Below are 19,778 nucleotides of genomic sequence, written 5' to 3' on the forward strand. Positions count from 1 at the left end.
GATGTCTGAATGGTTCAGATATTTGCCTCTGAATGGTTAAGCATTATACTTAGTCTGAATGGTTAACACCTCTTATCTGAATTGGTCAGATATTTTCCTCTTAGTGGTTAAGTATTATACTGGTTCTTAATGATTCAGATCTCTTACTGATTCAACATTTAATGGTTCAGATCTCTTATTGGTTCAACACTTACCTATTCAAAAGTTGCTAAACAGCAAAATTACCATCATGCCAGAACACAAGCAACGCGCTTGTATAATTCGTGCTGAGAGAGTCTATGTCTAGGATTTTAGTTTAATCTTCATATGAAACCTTGATAGATTTGTGTCCGTTTCCTTAATTATATAGTCAAATTTTAATTGTTGGGTATGATGAGTTATGCAAATTTATGTTAATCAATCAACACTAATTCTAAACTAAAGTCTTCATTTGTTTTCTCTTCAAATTTTGTTAGATCTAATTTCTTCTTTTATGTCCTTACTCCTTATATATGTTTTTGGGGAATTGGCCTGTAATAATCCCACCTAGACCTTATTGGCCATTAATAATCCTACCTCAGAATATTTCACCCACCAGTCCCACCTTTCACCTATTTTTCCTACAATGGTCCCCCGTTAAAAAAACTTAACGGAGTTAAGTTTTTTTTCAAATTACAAACAGATTTTTTAGGGCTTTTGATCAGAACGATGATACGAGTCCATTGATGTAAAACTTACTTCGAAATGGTGCTCCAAGTGACTTGATTTTCGTTAATTGGAAATTTAAACACCCGAATTGAAGCGCTGTTTTCATCGTTTGGAGCACCGTTTCGAAACAAGTTTTACATCAATGGACTCGTATCGTCGTTCTAATCAAAAGCCCTAAAAAATATGTTTGTAATTTGGAAAAAAGCTTAACTCCGTTAAGTTTTTTTAACGGGGGACCATTGTAGGAAAAATAGGTGAAAGGTGGGACTGGTGGGGGGAATATTCTGAGGTGGGATTGTTAATGGCCAATAAGGTCTCGGTGGGATTATTACAGGTCAATTTCCATATGTTTTATTCAGCTTTTGTTACAAATAGAGTAAAATCAAAACGTGGACCTTAATATAGTTCAAGAACCTTGATGCAGTCCAAACCGGTGATGGTGGTGGTAACGAGAAATGGTGGTGGTGGTGATGACATGTCTTATTGTTATAACGGTTGTCTTTGAACTTGGTGACGACACTAACATGTATTTGGATCAAAACACCTCGGGTGTGTAGTAGGAACTATTCAGACGCCTTCTTAGAGTGAACCTTATCTAGGTGGTAGAAAAAAATCATGAGATGTACCCGTCGAAGAAGAATTATACTCATAATGTGGGGTTAGCTGAAATTTAGTTCGTCCTAATTGTTTTTTTTTTTTTCATAATAAGGGTAATGTTATGAACAAATTATTTATGGTGACTCTCCACGTTCTTAACTCTCATCTCTTTATTTACTCTTGTATTAATAATATGGCATATATATAGAGGTCCTATGTATTTGATATGATATACTCAATTTCAATAAGAATTATCCCATTCTCCATATTTCTTTCTCTACATGATCTATGTTCTCATGTTTGTCGTGTATATTGGTTGCTAATAGACAGTTATTTTATAACACGTTATCAGCACGAGTTCGCTCATTTTTCTCTACTCATGGAGTAATACCATCGCAAGTCCATTGACATTGTAGACACCAGAATAAGAAGCGATTGTCTTGACCATAGGCGAATCAGAAAGGAGGAATGACGGAATCGATCTCTATTCACAAATCAGGTAATAAATACTCATAGTTTTTCCTATCATTATATTTGACTTACACTTGGATGCATTGATCCTGGTTCTAAAAAAAAATTCCAGCCACGAAAGAAAAAGGATTTGTATATGATGAAGGTAAACCAAAATACCATAATTTTGGTAAACTAATCTTTTTTTTTTTTTTTTTTGAAAAAAGTAATCCAAATTAAAATTTCTATGGCAAAGCTTTTAATATTCTAAAAAGAATTCCACCACCACATTCAGTAGGTTGTAAATGAATCTTTACTTTAATTAGGGGTGAATAAAAGGTTTAATTAGAGTAAGTGGTAAATGGGGTGAGATATTAAATCCTCACTTATCTTGGTTCTTATTCATCGGCTAAGAAAATGAAATATGCTGGTGGGTTACCTGAACCTCCCCATTAATTACTTAAACTAAAAAAAAATGATGAAAACTCAATTAGCATCAGCTTGACGCTTTGACTTTCACTCCTACATATGATTCTAGAGTTTTTGTTTACAAGCCCTTCACCTTTAGTAATTTACAAATTTGATCTTAGCATTTGATTTGACTTTTCTTAAATTTTAGACCATACAACAAATCATTTGATTACATCGTCTTATGAGAAATTGTTGTTTTATGTAAGATAAACTAAGTTTAAGCAAATAATTGAACTTTAAGTTTATTGTCGAATTATAATATGGTTATTTGAGTTTGCTATATCCCTAAATGAATTACAAAATACTATATTATTTCATCATACACTTTGTTGCTTTAGATAATCCATGTCCTTTTAAAAAATTTATATGAATTTTGATGCTCTATTTTGTTTGGTTTTTCTTTATGATATTCTTTCGATCAAATATGTTTAAATTATCATGTTTTAAACTTATATAATAAGTTTGCTAAATAGTAATCAAGTTTCAGGAGTGTTTCAATCAGATCACTCGTAATTTTTTTTGTTCCAATTAGGTCATTAAAGTTTAGTTTGATGTTCCAATTCTAGATAGTTTACCTAAATTAAAGGTCATTCATCCAACATGTCTATCCTACATGACATGTATTTAGTTTTTTTTTTATAAAAAAAAAGTATTTTGACAGGACTTAGAAATGCTAACATGGATTAGAAAATTGCAAATAATAATAATAATAATAATAATAATAATAATAATAATAATAATTAATATTACAAAAAACTATTAAAATTTTGAAAATTTATTAAAATCCTGAACCATGGAATTAGTCATATTTAGATCTAAACCTGCTTACACATAATCCAATTTTATTAATAAAAAATTAAATTTTATATCTATGAAGAACTAAATTCAATGTTTGTCTGGGAAGAAAAAAAGCTCAACATCATTAACAAATATGAAGTTTACTTTGATGGTGATCACCAAACAATATAGTAAATATGAATGAATCAAACGATGATGTGTATTTGTTTTTGGATTTGATTCTCTTTGATTAATATGTGCTTTTTGATTTGATTTATCTCTTTTATTCATTAAATTATGTAAATATGTTTAATAAAAAATGCCATTTAGGATAGTTTACCTGCTATTCAGGTTAATTATATAGAATAGCACATAAAATAAATTTCAGTGAGTTAATTAGAACACATTTTTTATTGAGTGACCTGATTGAAACACTCCTAAAACTTGGTTACCATTTTATGAAATATTCCCTTATTATTACTACTACTATAAAATATGGTTATGGTTAAGCGTCAAGTTTATAATCACTTTTGATAACACTAGCGATCCATGATTTTTGTAACTTCCTTAATGTGTATTAATTTCATATTTGGATTAATTGTTTGAAATATTAAAGGACTATAGGTTTTAATACTTCCCGAACGTTTCTAGTTTATCACTAAATGTCAATTGTTATGTTTTCTTTAATACCCTAATAATCTTGGGGAAGATGATTTGTGGGTGATGCCGTTTGATCCGCCCATCTCTAAATTAGGTAACTATTAGATGAGAAAAATACAAGGGAAGCAAGTCACATATATTTTGTATTTAATTTTTAAGAGGACACAGTTACATCACTTAGGAAAAACAAAAACGTCCCCATCTTGGTTCTAATTAAAAGAAAATTAGTTATCTTATTAATATAAATTAATTTAGTCATCAAACGCAAGTTTGCTTTCAATTTAGTTTTATCCTTACAAATGGGTTTGAAATGTTGGTAAATGATTTTCAAGAAAGTTATATTTCTTAAATGGTAATTATTGTTTTCACATCATTTTAAAGATTTATAAGTCTTGATAAATAATGGAATTGAAATTCAAATCCTATTTAAGGGATCATGAAATAGTAATCGTTACCATGAATTTTTTAGTTGTTTAATGTAGTGCTAAAATACTTTTTATGTTTCTACTTGAGTTATATAAATATACATTTATGTTTCAAAGAATACTATGAAGTATCTTAGATACGTGCTCAATGTGTGGTTTGTATGATTATATAAATATACATTTATGTTCCAAAGAATACTATGAAGTATCTTAGATACGTGCTCCAGTGTGTGGTTTGTATGATTATAAATACTACACAAAATTTAAGAAATACAAAAGGTTTTTATGGTGTAGTGCTTTAAAAATACGGTATTACTACAAGTTCATGATTAACAAGTAATGTTATTTTGATTCAACATATGAAATTGTATTTTGTACAAATACTATTTTGTACAAACGTTTTTGGTCTTGTGGCCGATTTCGATAGAGATGATTGAACCATGGATACAATAGAATTAATGAATTTTCTATCTTAAATGATGTTATTAAAAGTGAAAAATATTAATTGGTTACAGGTAATATGTATGATTTAAATATTTGCTTTTAAGTGTGATGAAAACACATATTTCATAAAGTTTTCATACCAACTTTTTATGTGATCACATATTGTGATAATAATAAATTGTTTTATGTGGTCGCATATTATATTATGATGCCATGTATTATATAATTCGACTTTATTTTATATTGTGTATTTCATATGTTATCATATACTCATTTGTAGTATTCAATCGATCATCTAAAACGATTTAATATCTTTCATGAAAGAGAGTCAAAAGTTTAGACATGACACCCGAGATGTCATACTCCCTAAATCTCATATTGAGTTTGTAGAAGGTTATAAGATGTTAGACCTTATATGATTCGGACACGTAATTACTTCTCTATGGTGTTATGCAAAGAGAAGATTATTTACAAGGTAAAATCGGATAAAATAATTTTCATTTGCCGATCTCAAATATGTTAAAGTAGCAATATTATGGAACAAGGATAACAACTTTGAAATGATTTCATATCCGTTTGTCCGAACCATGAACTTGGTTGGTTTACATCATTCCTTGAAGTGAATATGATTATAAGATCTTTGAAAATGTCGGGATGATGGATGTAATTGAGAAACTTATAATGCTGATCATGTTACTAATGAGATCCAGCTAACAAAAGTTGTAAGATAGCCAAGTTAATAATGAGATCGACTATCAAAATTGTAATAATGGTCACAATGAGATTGACCACTAGAAGTGAGGAATTATGGGAGTAATTATAAGAACACATTGTTATCTCACATCTTATGATATTGATCATAAATCAAAAGTTTATGAATCATGATTATTTGATTAATTGGCATGATCGGTTAGACAACACCGAGTCAATAATGATGTGAAATTTAATGAAGAACTACAAGATTATTCTTGTTAAGTGCATGCAATATTTGCCCTTAAGGGAAGTTAATGATATACCAACTAAAGTATGGTTTAGATCCCTAAATATTTTGGAAATAATAAGGGAATATGTGTATCCCGACATGATACCATTTAGTATTTTGAAATCGATGCATCGTCTAAATGGTTATCAAATCCACAACCTGAAGTTTGTGTGATTGTGGCTTAGCTAATGTGATAGCAAGCATATTAATCCAGATTACTATTGGCTACAAAAAGCCAATGATCATGAGAGGAGCAAAAGTTTATTTAGGTACATGTAATTTATATATAGTATCATCAATTCACATCAAGCCAATAAGTTATAGTTCTCCCCATACAGTTGGATTTTGGTCAGGAACCAAAGATGTCTCATCAAAGATTTTGGTTGTACGACATATATTGAAACTCATCCACCATACCGCACAAAGATGTGATTTCTAAAAAGTTTGAGAATATGTTGGGTATAAATAATCGTCTATGATTGAATACTTAAAGCCATTAGTGAGAAATTTGTTTATGGCTCATTGGTTTTCAATTTAGTGAATGAATGTTCCCAACATTAGGGGGAGATAACAAGCAGTTGGAAAGTGAAAAGTGAAATGAATTATCATGTCATCTTAATCCTCAGACTATAAACTATGAACTAGAAGTTTAAAGTATAATTCATTTCCCAATATTAAAGAAGAAATTACCAAACAAGTTCACTGACCTAAATAGAGTGACTAAGTAAGTCACATAATCAACTGCTTATGCTCCAGTTATATTTGTGTCCAAGAGGACAACCACATATTTTGTAATAAGTCTATTGCACGTCTGAAGCGTGGTAGGCTAGTCGATTCCAATAATAAAATTCCTCGAAAATTGGAGCAAGTAATTAAGATGGTCAAGTCGAGGTTATAGTAATAAGATCTACTGAATAGACAATAGACATGATGGTTCAAGAAGAACCTCAGGTACCTGAAAATAAAGAGATCTCAATAAGTTGTATCATGTCTAAGATATGTATGGAATCGAAATAAAAATCGACGTTGTTATACTTTTGTATATAATGTATCGCTTAAAATGATTAAATGATGAGGATCAAGATTTAAGATCTGCCTATGAATGAATATTAAGAAATGATTGGCCAAAATAGAAAGATGCAAATAAGGCAGAGTTTAGTTCTCTAATGAAATGGAAAGTTTCTGGAACAACAGTACATACAACTGAAGTTGTAAAATATGTTGGATACAAATGTGTCTTTTACGCGAATCATGTGAAAATCAAATTAAGTAATATAAGTCAAAATTGGTGGCACAAGAATTTTTGCAAAGACTTATGACTGATTATGAGGAGACGTATTCTCCCGTGGTGGATGTTTTGACTTTCCAATATCTTATTAGTCTGGTAATATATAAAAGAGAATTGACATGCGTCTTATGAAAGTTATGTATCACTTGATACTAAGTCATATAAAATAAGTTCTCGAGAATATTATGATTATTATATAAATTCGGATCTGAATACGTATACATGTTGTATATGTTATTGAATTGAATATAACTGGAACTCCCCATGAGTATCGTAAAGCATTTGAGTGCTTAAGAGGTTAATTGAAACACCTTATGGATATTATTATTGTGCACCAATACTCCAATTAACATACATAGAAAATGTGTACATGGTTATTATGGCATCTCAATGTACACAGTGTATAAACATGATACAATATGGATTTTGCAAATGAAGCAAGTGTTTAAGACATCCTTTGCATATAATATAAATTCAATGAGGAGGTTTGTGTGTCAACACTCCTAAAGAGTATATGCACATACATTGTTGGTCAAAGTGGAAAGGAGTACGAGAATGTATATTTATAAAGTTAAAAAAAGTTAGTATGGAATAAAATAGTCGATTCAAATGTGGTATAATCGACTTACTAATGAGCTCAGCAAAGAGAGAAACACATAAATTGTAGTGAATCCATTTGCTTTCATTAAAAGAACAATATGAGGTTTATGAGTATTCTAATATATATTGATGATATCATTGAATCTCCTGAAAAGATAAAAATGAGCTCAATTATTAAAGGAAGAATTTGCAAATTAAAGATAGTATTGCAAATATGTGGCTTGATATGTAGAACAAGCATTTGTATTATTATTATTATCCATCAATCATAATACATCTAGAAGATGGTGGACATTTTCATACGCACAAAGCTTATGGTATACGTACACTTTATGATGTCCAAGTAGTTGGTATAGAAAATGACTCTTATCATCTCCTATCAAAGAAGCAAAGATCATTGGTCCAGAAGTACCATAGTTAAATACAAATTGTATATATTTCCAGTATATATACACGGACACATGTCATGATATTCATTTGACAAGACATAACTCGTGTATAGCGAGGAGATAATGTAACGGGTAAAACATATATTTTTATACCCTTAACGTACAAAAGATATGGATTCATATTTTACTAACCCATCAACAAGTTTGGTTAGTTTTGTAAATGCATGGAATGTAACAAAAGATATTCATGGATCTTATGGTATCTATTTACTAGTGAAGGAATTAAAATTTCACATGAAGATCATACATCAATGCTCATTGAAGGATTTGACATTAATGGATCAAACAACATACCAAGCTGCACATCAATGGATTACGAAGTTTTGAGCAACTTGTAAAGAAGCCGAACCTGAGTCACTTATAGGATACATGTAAAAATGAGGGGGAGCATTATACAAGTTGCACTCTTTTTCCCTTAACTAAGTTTTATCCCAATGAGTTTTCTTAGTAAGGTTTTTAATGAGGCAACATACCTGATCCAAAAGTATCAGGAGGAGAAAATACGCGCTGCACTCTTTTTCCCTTAACTGAGGTTTTGTCCCACTGGGTTTTCGTAGCAAGGTTTTTAACGAAGCAGCATCTCCAAGCGTATCAAGTTGACAACCAAGCATATTAAAAGTTTATATATTATTTTCACTTATCACGTGGATAGTCAAGGGGGATTGTTATGAACAAATTATTTATGGTGACTCTCCACGTTCTTAACTCCCGTCTCTTTATTTACTATTGTATTAATAATATGGCCTATATATAGAGGTCCTATGTATTTGATATGATATACTCAATTTCAATAAGAATTATCCCATTCTCCATATTTCTTTCTCTATATGATCTATGTTCTCATGTTTATCGTGTATATTGGTTGCTAATAGACAGTTATTTTATAACAGGTAAAATAATTATTTTACTTCGACTTAATGAAAATATTCCAAAATATTTTTTATAGAAAAAACCAAATAAGTAATTTACATTTACCAATGAGGTAGGGGTGGAGTGGTTGAGAAAAGACATGGTGTTTCTTGTGACCCAGGTTCGACTTCAACTCTCCCCATTATTTTTTTGCGGCATCCAGGTGAAGGACGAATACGGGTGGCGCTGGTTCGTCTTGAATGGGAGGCGAGGTTTTACTGATTATTCCATTGTCGTGCCTTCGGGCGGGTGGAGGTCAGGTTTTCGCGCATCTGGGAGAGCCAATGGGCTGATGGCGGTCGAGTAGTCGACTTTGACCACAACGTCCGATGTCACGATGATTAGTACGTCGTTTCTTGCCGTTAAAAAAATTAATTTAGATTTAGCGTAACCCCTTAAGAAGTTAAGAATAATTTACCTGGATGCTCTATGTAGTTGTCCCAAATTACACGTTTAGCCTCAACTCTTCTAAAATTGCAGGTTATATCCTATGTATGCCATGCCATATAAACATCCGAAACAGGGGGGCAATCACAAAAAGAATGAAACACGAGGGACTTGTTTTAAAAACTTACATTCTCGTTTAAACAACGCTTCACTCCGCTCCTAAAACCCCAACCCTCTCATCTTCCCCAAACCCCCGAAACCCTAACCCTAACACCCCAAAATGTCGATGTCGAAGGGCTCAAAGATGCTCCAATTCATCAACTACCGTATGCGGATCACAATCCAGGACGGCCGGCAGCTTGTAGGCAAGTTCATGGCCTTCGACCGCCACATGAACCTCGTCATCGGCGACTGCGAAGAGTTCCGCAAGCTTCCACCAGCAAAAGGTTCCAAAAACTCCGAAGAACGCGAAGATCGTCGCACTCTCGGCCTCGTTCTTTTACGTGGCGAAGAAGTTATCTCCATGACCGTTGAAGGCCCTCCGCCGCCCGACGAAAACCGCGCCAAAGCCGTTGGAGCCGCCGCGTTGGCCGGTCCAGGTCTCGGCCGTGCTGCCGGACGTGGAATTCCCACGGCGCCGTTGGTTCAAGCTCAACCGGGTTTAGCTGGACCGGTTCGGGGGATTGGTGGACCGGCTCCTGGAATGATGCAGCCGCAGATTTCTAGACCGCCTATGAATTATCCTCAGGCGCCGGTGATTAGGCCTGGGCAAATGCCGTATCCTGGACAGGGTCCTCCGCCTCAAATGCAACGTGGACCGCCTCCGCAAATGCCGGTTCAGTTTGCGCAACGGCCGCCTGGGCCTGGGCAGTATCCGGTGCCGCCTCCAGGGCAGTTTGGACAGAGGCCTATGGTTCCTCCGCCGAATATGATGAGAGGTCCGCCACCGCCAGCTGGAGCTCCGAGACCTGGAATGCCGGGCCCGCCGCCTCCTGCCAGACCGGGAATGCCGCCGCCTGGTGCACAGATGCCTGGGTTTGGACCGCCTCGCCCTGGAATGCCACCTCCACCGAATAATCAGCCGCAGCAGTAGAGTGGTGAGTGGTACGAATGCTATGTGTTTTTAATCTTTGTTTTGAATAGCATTGCTTAAGTGTTCTCATTTGGTACTCAATTATTATTATTATTGGTTAAGTATTTGAGTTATTTGTATGTTTTATCTAGTTGTTAGAATTACTAGATGTTAGGAGTTGGAGGCCTGGTAGGTTAAGGTTTGGTCTAGCATTAGGGTTGTAAGCGAACCGAACGAACACAAACAAGCTCTTGTTTGAGGGGGTGTTTGGGATTGCTTATTTTATTGACTTATTTGTTTATTGACTTTTTGAAAAGTTAAAAAGTGTTTGGGGGAAACTATTTTGTGAGGGAAAAAGTCAATAAGTGACTCCGTTGTGACTTATTAACTTTTCCAAAAAGTTATAAGTTGTTTTGAAAAGCTAAGCCAAACATGGCCCGAGTTCGTTTTTTTAAGGAATGAGCATGTTCATGAATTGTTCACGAACACTTACCAAACGAGATTTCTTGTGCGTGTTCGTTCATTAAGGAAATGGATGTGTTCATGAACTGTTCATGAACACAAATGAATATACATGAATATATATTCTTTTTAGAAAAAAAAAAATCTGCATTTTTCATTACAACACGGTTGACATAATTATTAGAAACATGATTAACACAAAACTAAGAAGTTTGTCAAGCTTTAACACAAAATGATATTGAAATGGTCAAATGAGGGATATTGGGGGAGGCATGTAGTATAACTAGGGTTTCAAAGTTTTTAAACCTAAAACGAATAAAACAAAGACATAACATATAAAATTCTTTAAATGAATGAACATAAATGAACATAAATGAACATAAATGAACACATTACCAAACGTTCACGGACATAAACGAACGGTTCACCAACTGTTCGATGAACGTTCGGTTCGTTTACAGCTCTATCTAGCATATATAGGATGTTTGTCGACCAGTTTTATGTGTGTTATTGAATTCTGGTTTGATAAATAGGAAGTGTCGAACAAACAGTTTTTGTTTATATCTTCTGTTCATTAATTGGTGTATGCGTGTCTGAGTGAATCTGCGGCCAATGTTTACCCCCATAGAACAGTAAGAATATGATCGGCAGACATAACATTTGTTTTGGATAAATTGGACTGTAGTTGTTGAAGTGTGAGTAAGCCTTAGCCCTTAAGCAGATGGTCTACTTTGCCTGTGCAACCGTTTGATTTAACCCCATTGTTACCAGATTCACGACTGAACCTTAACCATATGGATGTTGTTTGATTCTTTAGCACTCTTTTTGCCTGCATTTATCAGTCAGTTGATTACATTTGCAAAAACAAATGTATCTTTAATTCTATGTTGTCAAAAGCTCAAGGTGCACTTAAGGCGCAAAGGCCTTGCCTGGAGCCTAGGTGCAAGGCGCAAAAAATAAAGCGTGGGGTTTTTTAAATAAGGCGCAATAATAAAAATAATAAAAAATATATATTTAATAAGCATAAAAAATTAATAGTTTATCACTATTATACAAATATAATAGAAAATTATTACTATATCTTTTTAGAATATGTAGAATGATAATAATTCATGTGTTTTAAAATATATTTAGCAATTGTAACAACTTAAAACAATAAAATTGAAGAACGGTTAAAAACAAATCAATTGGGCCACCCATCTATTTTATTAAAATAAATTCACAGTTTTATTACATAAATAAAAAGATGGCCCAGCCCAATCTACCCATTAGTAACAGAGTGATTAGGGTTCAGGTTTTGAAAAGCCGCCATACACCCCAAAACATACCCGTAGTACGTGAGAATTAGGGTTACAACTATCTAGCTTGAAGGTTCAAGTTGCTCATCCACAAGTTTACCACCTTCAACGTATTTTTCAAGTTGCTAGAACAGGTTCCTATCTATCTACTCCCTCTATCTTTCAATTCAGGCCCTTTTTTTACATTTCTGGCCGTTTTTCCGATTAAGCAGCTCTAGGCGAGCGCCTGAACGTCACTTTTACAAAAAAAAAGCCCAAATCATCGCCTAGGTCACCACGAGGCGCTCTAGCCGCGCTGCGCTGCGCCTCAGCGCCTAGGCGCGCGCCTGGTGCGCTTTTGACAACATAGCTTTAATTAATTAACTTTTTAAGCTTACGCGTACCGAATTTTGACAGTATATAGTTTATATTCACCTGCATGCATGATAGACAATTGTTGACTGGTCAATAATTGCATTGTCATTGTTTTATCTTGTTATTAAAACATTGGATCAAGCGAAGAATGAATGAATATGACAATGATACTTTTACTGCGAATGTATGATCTTGTTTGCTAGTTGTTTGTCTAAAACCCTTGCTTGATTCTTGCCCATTATAACCCATGTAGTTTTTATGGCTAGAATTTGTGACATCATCTGCTTTCAATAATGTGATTTTCTTTGTGTCTGCAGGTAGTTTTCCATCCTGGCAGCAGCAGCAGCAGCAGAAGCAAGTCTCGCCTTGAAACTACTATTCGTAAAGAGCCTACATTCATTGTTATGTTGGATTGTTATCTTGTGATCGATCTTTTTAATGTTGAATATTTTGCCCTTTTGAACTAAATGTGTAAAAGTGGGTTAGAATTTACTTGATTATGTCGGGAAGATTTTGTTTTAAAAAGCAACACTGAAATCCAAGAAAAGAGTTCGTTAAAGCAAATCAAGAAAACATAAAGAAATGGTGATGGCCGGCTATGTGACGGGTTTTTGTGATCATTATATAATAATCGTGTTTCATACTTATTTGGTACTCCTTAAAGAAATCGGGATGGTGATGGCTGGCTATGTGATGGGTTTTGGTAATCATTATGTAATCGTGTTTCATACTTATTTGGTACTCCTTAAAGAAATCGGGATGGTGATGGATGGTTATTTGATGGGTTTTGGTAATCATTATATAATCGTGTTTCATACCTGCTTAGTACTCGTTATTCATTGCATGTTGGGTTTATGGGTTTTTTCGTGTGTTTTGGCATACTAGTTTGTGATGTTGTTATAAACTAGAGAAAGTTATGAAACTGTTTGTTTTATAAGGTGTTGTGTAAACCTACGGCTATGAAGCTACATTAATCGTTTTCTAAAATTTCGATAGGAGTTGTTTTTTATTTTGTTTTTGAACGGCTAACTTACACGTCTTGACTATACTCCGTTAATAACTATACAAATCAACTTGCAATGATTGATTTTGTTATTGTAAAAAACTTTCATGTAGTTTATAAGGGGAGATGGGTGGTTACTAGTGATAGGATTCTATCACTCCCACTATCCAATCAAATCATGCCATGTCAGCACCCAATATTCTATCACTAGTGATAGAAATGTAGTGGGGGTGGTATCACTAGGGATAAAAAAAGCCAACTTCAATTAATTAACACATTGGTCAACAGGTGTTAATATGCAATGGGTCCAAGGTACAGGTGTCAAACATACAACATTTGTCAAACATGCAGAACAAATGAAGATTGAAGTTTCACGCGTTATGTGTATAACACGTTCAATATATAACGCGTTGAATTTATACCGGCGGCGGTGTTACGTTGGGTTTAACGCGTGATGGATGGTCCATAACGGACCACCCCGCCTAGCCTAATAGTGTTATAAACCACTTTGTAGATGTGTTCATATGAGTTGAATTCATCAGCAAAACTTTCTATTGGTCATATGCGTCCGAAAAAAACGAGTTACGCGATGAAAAGGTTATATGCAAAAGGTGCTGCTCATACGGTAAAAGGGTGCATGACTCCAAAAAATGACAAGTGTCATGATGTTCTTTAGAATTATTGTTGATATTTCATTAACCGAGACCGGTTGTAAACTACACCTCTTTAGAATTATTGTTGATATTTCGTTAACCTTAACCCGGTTCTAAACTACACCTGTAACAAATCTTATTTAGATATAGGTAAACAAGGATGAGATTGTTCTTCGATAATCGAACACATGCCGCCTGATAATACCATAGCCATCTCCAATCACCATACCCGTCTCTAGTCCGAGATTTTTTTTGTTACTAGTTACATATCCAAATACATGTCCTGAATATTTCAAGTTTACTAAGAAACACTTAAAATATATATAGACTAATAAAAAAAAGTTTCCAAATCAAATGGACTAATTATCAACTTCCAAATCACTATATAATAATCTCAAGATTTAAACATAAACATAACAAACTCAAGCAACATATACGGAAAGATATATCGACAATCTATCAATCGTACGCATTGCATTTTCAAGATTTTGTCATACCAACCAGATCCTCAAGTGTAAGATTCAAAGTGTCCGAATTTCCCTTCTTAACTTCCTCACCACGAGCAGCCAAGATGTCCTCAATGGTACATTTCTCACCGAAAATCCCCAAGTGATCGGCAATAAGGTGGTAGTTATTACAACCACCACATCGAGCCACCACCGCACCCTTCTCATAAGACTCACGAGAAATCGTCTTCACTGATCTCGTTTCACAGACTTTGCAAGTGAACATCATGGCGAGGTCATGTCTAGGTGATATCTTCAGTTCAGATTTAGCAGTGAATGCGACATCATTGTTGTTGTTGATTGCAGGGTGATTCATAGTCACTGAGTTTTCAACTGAATTTGAACTTGATGCTTCATGTTTTATCGCGGTTTCCGCAGTCAGATTGCTGGCTTTGGAAAGTGCTCGGGTTTGGCTTTTGTGGAGTTGTTCACCATGAAGGAATGAACTAATAGAAGGAAGAAAAGACGGCGCTGAATCTAAGCAATGTTCATGATAATTCAACAAAATTTACAAAATTAATATCAATTCGTCATATGATCGATAACCACACATGATTACAATAACAATTACATCATATATCCAACAATCAGTTCGTTCTAAAACTAAAACGCAAATAAGATGAAACAGTGATTCAGGGCTGGGCAATTTAACAAAAATATAAGGCCCATCTATGGGCCTATAAAAATATAGGATTAGGATCAAATACAAAGGCTCCTTATTGTAAGAAGGGTACAAAGGCTTCTAAAGAAAACCCACTACACACAAAAAAAAAAAAAAAAAAAAAAAAAAAAAAAAAAAACCTAAACACCCACCACCTATAAATCCTTCTATAAATCCTTCTTACACTTCTTACAATTAGGAGTCTTTGTAGAATAACTTAACCCTAAAAATATATAAAGAACACCTATTATAAAAATGTAACTGACTAATCATTAATCGGCAAATCTGTTGTTTTGGCCAACTGGTTAAAGTGCGATACTACTAACTATACGGGGCTCCCTCACAATAGTTGGAATCTCTCAGGATCCTATTTTTCTTTATACAGTATGTTTTTCACAGTGTCAAAAAACACAATAGCATATGCATTAGTGCATATATATCACACTCGGATTTGTAGTATATGTAATACCATGGGGTATGGTGGGGCTTGGGTTGGGGCATTTGTTGACACGTGGAATGGGAGCCCCCCCACCGCCTGGTTACGTGTCCGCGGGGTATGGCGGGGCGTGGGTTGGGCTTGGGTTGGGTGCACCAGTGGCAGAATATTAAATAAATAAAAAAAATTACAAAAAATTTATAAAAAATCACACAAGCTTGGGCCGTAGCTCGCGCCATTTATGTTGGCACGCGTTGAGGTTGTGGCGGTCGTTACCGACGTTATGTCGGTAGGCTGCGAACGCTTCCACCCAATATTTTGTTTGGCCCGGTGGCCGTCCCTTCATAGCGTCAACGACGCTTGTCACGAGAGCCATTTCTTCTTCATGGGTCCAGGATGCCATAGCGGGTTAGCCGGTGGGGTTGGGTTCGTGGGATGGGGGGACCAGTGGTGGGTAGCCGGTGGGGTTGGGTTCGTGGGATGGGGGGACCAGTGGGTTGGGGTTACAATATATAGGGGTTGTCGGGTGACCGGGTGGCGGTTTGCTTTCCCCCAACCGTTTGAATTTTAAATTCAAAATTTGAAACCCCACTATGACGTGGCGGGTGAGCGAATGGGATCTAGACACCTAGCATGGCCATACCGCCCCACGCCCGGCTTGAAAGCCAAGCCCCAAGGGCCACGCCCCAACCCAAGCCCACCCGGGGTGGTGGCTTGGGCGTTTTACCCCAACCCACGCCCCAACCCAAGCCCCATACCCCATGGCCTAAATCACAATCCTTTCTAGAAATAAAGATTGTATACACACACACCCTTAAGACTGCAGCTTACATCCTTAAGTCTTCAAAGGTCCACGTTAGCTGATTATCATATTCCTTTTAGGCTCATTTATTATATGATTTCTAATTATCATCTAATTAACGGGTTCCTAATAGTTCAGACCTTTACTGGTTCAACACTTAATGGTTCAGACTGTTTGTGCCTCTGAATTGTTAAGCATTATACAGAGAATGGTTAGACCGGATTTTTTCCCCAAAATGATTGAGCAATCAATTATTGAAATTTCTAGGGGGGAAAAGGAAATGGTATCATTCGTTTTTTTTATCGAGAAAACAGAAAATAGATGGATACAGACAGGTTGTATGAAGAAGAAGATCGTGTGCTAGCTAGGGTTTAAATATACAGATAGAAAGAAAGAGAACTGACCGTTACGGAAGGAGATGTTAGGTTGCCTGCCGCTGCTTGTAATGAGAGAAAGTAATCGCCGCTGCATCCTCCACGCCGCCATCACCAAACTCAAATAACTCGCTCTGCAAGTAATGATCCTTGACTTGAAGGTGAATAATATAATAATACAATAATATATAGAGACCAAGTTTAGAAGAACAAGTTACAAAAACGGTCCTTTGCTATATGCAAGTTGTATATATCCAACCTAGTCTTTAGGGGTGTTAAAAAAGGGTCTACTTTCTACACCACCTAATTACTTTTTTCACCCCTCTCCTCTCACATACTTACAGGTGGGATCCGCGTGGGACCGACAGTTTTCCTCTCACAAGGGAGGGTATAATCAGGAGGGGGGGTTGTGTTTAGAATCAGCCTTAAAATAAACGAAAACTACTTTCGAAAATCAAAATGTATTTGTAACAGGAAAAAACCGAACTGAACCAAATTGTGAATTTGGTTTTAGGTTTGGATATCGTTTTCAGAAATTTTGCTTATTTGGATAACCGAATTCAAATTCAATGGAATCAGTTTAATTGTATAAATGAACTGAATAAACTGATTTAACCGGTTGAATTCGGCTTAGTTGGACATATTTTTAAGTCAAAATAGTTCGATTTTTCATATAGGAATTTAATAGCTTGTTACATTTTTTTTTTTTTGTAAATAACAGAAGGGATACTATTCAGTTTTGAATTTAGCATTTGTCAAAAGCTCTAAGTAACATTTGTCTAATTATTCATAATACTGGTCACATATGTAAAAAGTAACTATTTCATAATACTCTATATTAAATGTTTGTGTATTTGTATATGTTGTTTATATGATTTTATGTCTATCTTGACTTAAGGGCATGGGATATGGGGCTTGGGTTGGGGTGTGGGTTGGCTGAAAACGCCCAAGCCATCACCCCGGGGGTTTGGGTTGGGACGTGGGTTTGGGCGTGGCCCCATTGGCGTGGGTTTGAAGCCGGGCGTGGGGCGGGCTAGTAAGTGACATGGCAGGCTCTCAATGGCCAAACCAAACTCAAGCCCCCAACTCAAGCCCCACCATACCCCATGGGCGTGGGTTTGAGTGGTGGGGGGCTCCCATTTCACGTGTCAACAAATGCCCCAACCCAAGCCCCACCATACCCGTTATGCTTTCAGTAGTTCTTTTGTTTTGTGAAGCTTTCTATAACTATATTTTAGTGATTTTTGTTGTCGAGTTAGAGGTTTCTTTAGAAGTAGTCTCTCTATCCCCAGAGAATTAGAGATAAAGGTAAGGTTTACCAACATTTCATCTTCCTAAACTATACCAATAGCTTTGCTATTTGTAAAATTTTCTAGGTAGTGAGTATGGTTATTGTAATTGTTTGTGTAACTACCACAGTTCTTTAAATCGACCATGACTGTTCTTTCATTGTGAAACATCTAAAAAGTAAAATATATTTTGTATGTAGATTATATTTTGATTTGTGAATCATAAAGAGATGTGATTTATTAGGAAAATCATATTTGTAATAGAGTTTACTTTCATTCTATGCAGTTAATGCGGTAAAATAGCGGATAGCGGTCAAGGTCCGCTATATGATATATTGTTTATAGCGGTGGTCTAGCGGTGATATAGCGGTACCATGCATAATTTATGTGTATATATATATATATATATATATATATATAAATATATCTCTGAAAAAATATATATAAATTCACAAGTATGAGGACTAAATATAAACTAATGAAAATGGAGGGGGTTATATGTTAAAATACCCAAACTTAAATAACCCTAAACATCCTCACTTTCATCATACGCCGTTTTCCCACTCCACATCTCTTCACTGCTGCAACAGGAACGGCCGCATCCACATTCACACTGTTCCCATATACACATTCTTTAGACGATGATGATGGATGCTCTGTTCCGGTTACAGCAGGGAAGGTAAAGTTCGATCAGCATGTAAGGTTCGATTCAACAACTGTAGGATCGTTTCGTGACCCGAACGAGTCGTTCAGAGGTAATTCTATCAAATACAGGTGCGGAAAACAAGTATTTGATTCAGGAACAGCTAAAATATCACTTTAAACACTCTAATGCATTAAGATATAACAAATTACAAGCAGTTCTCGATCCGGCAGCACTTCGGTACGAGTTTCATCCAACCATTACAAATGAACCGCTTTTGTGGCTATATATAGAGTTTCAGGTTCGCTCCAAAGGAATGAGTCCGTATAAGCGGACCACCTATGGTCATATAAGCGGACCTGATTCTTGACATATAAGCGAACCGCATTCTGTCCACAAAAGCGAACCTATCTCTAAATTCCTATACAATATCCTATTTTCTCGTACAACAAGCCCTGATCTAACATTCTAACACTATGACTCGATCTAAGACGAAGTCAACAAATGAAATGCACCAACAGGCTCCCCCTCAGATGTTGACGGAGTGCCATCGAGTCATAACACACTGTTGTGTCTTCACATCTTCTGTCTTGATCAGCCACTGGGCTTTTCTGTTAGGATCTGAGGCTGTCATGATTCGTGTTTGTTTGCATAAAATTAATAAGTGCAGCGGAAATGAGTTGCAAACAAAGTAAACACAAACAAAGGAAAGTATAGATTGATAAACAATTGCTTTTCATTGAGTCAAATGATTGAGATACAAAGCAAATGATTACAGTAAAAGCTTACAATCTAAACTCCCCCTCAGCCTGATACACCAGAGTTGGTTGCACAAGATGAAAGGATGAATTGAGGAGAAGAACTCACTCAAAACGATCAAGTGTAACAGTACAGAGTAATGTCATACTTATAGGCAAACCAAACTACTGATATACTTCAGCTGACGTCACCATGATAGTGACATCTAACGACCTAACAAACTACAAATACTGTCCTATTCAAACTACTGTTATGTAACATCTGATATTCACTAACATACAAAACATAAGGAAAACTACTGCTTCACGTTCCACTGTTGTAGCCTTAGCACAGATGTTGA

General features: G+C 35.5%; 2 protein-coding genes across 4 annotated transcripts; one reads left to right on the top strand and one right to left on the bottom strand.

The window, feature by feature from the left end:
• The first annotated feature begins 9,284 nt into the window (after positions 1-9,284).
• LOC110872447 (small nuclear ribonucleoprotein-associated protein B'-like) lies at positions 9,285-12,871 on the top strand. 3 transcript variants are annotated; one of them, XM_035976531.1, is made up of 2 exons: positions 9,285-10,230; positions 12,630-12,871. In XM_035976531.1, the coding sequence occupies exon 1, from the start codon at positions 9,407-9,409 to the stop codon at positions 10,217-10,219; it is 813 nt and encodes a 270-aa protein (XP_035832424.1). In that variant the 5' UTR covers positions 9,285-9,406; the 3' UTR covers positions 10,220-10,230; positions 12,630-12,871. The 3 variants fall into 3 exon arrangements, with proteins under 3 accessions (XP_035832424.1, XP_035832423.1, XP_035832425.1); XM_035976530.1 differs by having other exon boundaries at positions 9,285-10,223; XM_035976532.1 differs by having other exon boundaries at positions 9,285-10,223; positions 12,646-12,837.
• A 1,426-nt stretch (positions 12,872-14,297) lies between these two features.
• Positions 14,298-16,908, bottom strand: LOC110872448 (DNL-type zinc finger protein). The gene is made up of 2 exons (XM_022121246.2): positions 16,778-16,908; positions 14,298-14,951 (listed from the first exon to the last, which is right to left on the bottom strand). Exons 1-2 carry the CDS (start codon positions 16,857-16,859, stop codon positions 14,449-14,451), a joined length of 585 nt encoding a protein of 194 aa, XP_021976938.1. The 5' UTR covers positions 16,860-16,908; the 3' UTR covers positions 14,298-14,448.
• Positions 16,909-19,778: the final 2,870 nt, after the last annotated feature.

The sequence above is a fragment of the Helianthus annuus genome, chromosome 8, assembly GCF_002127325.2.
Source record: "Helianthus annuus cultivar XRQ/B chromosome 8, HanXRQr2.0-SUNRISE, whole genome shotgun sequence".
NCBI classification, from domain to species: domain Eukaryota; kingdom Viridiplantae; phylum Streptophyta; class Magnoliopsida; order Asterales; family Asteraceae; genus Helianthus; species Helianthus annuus.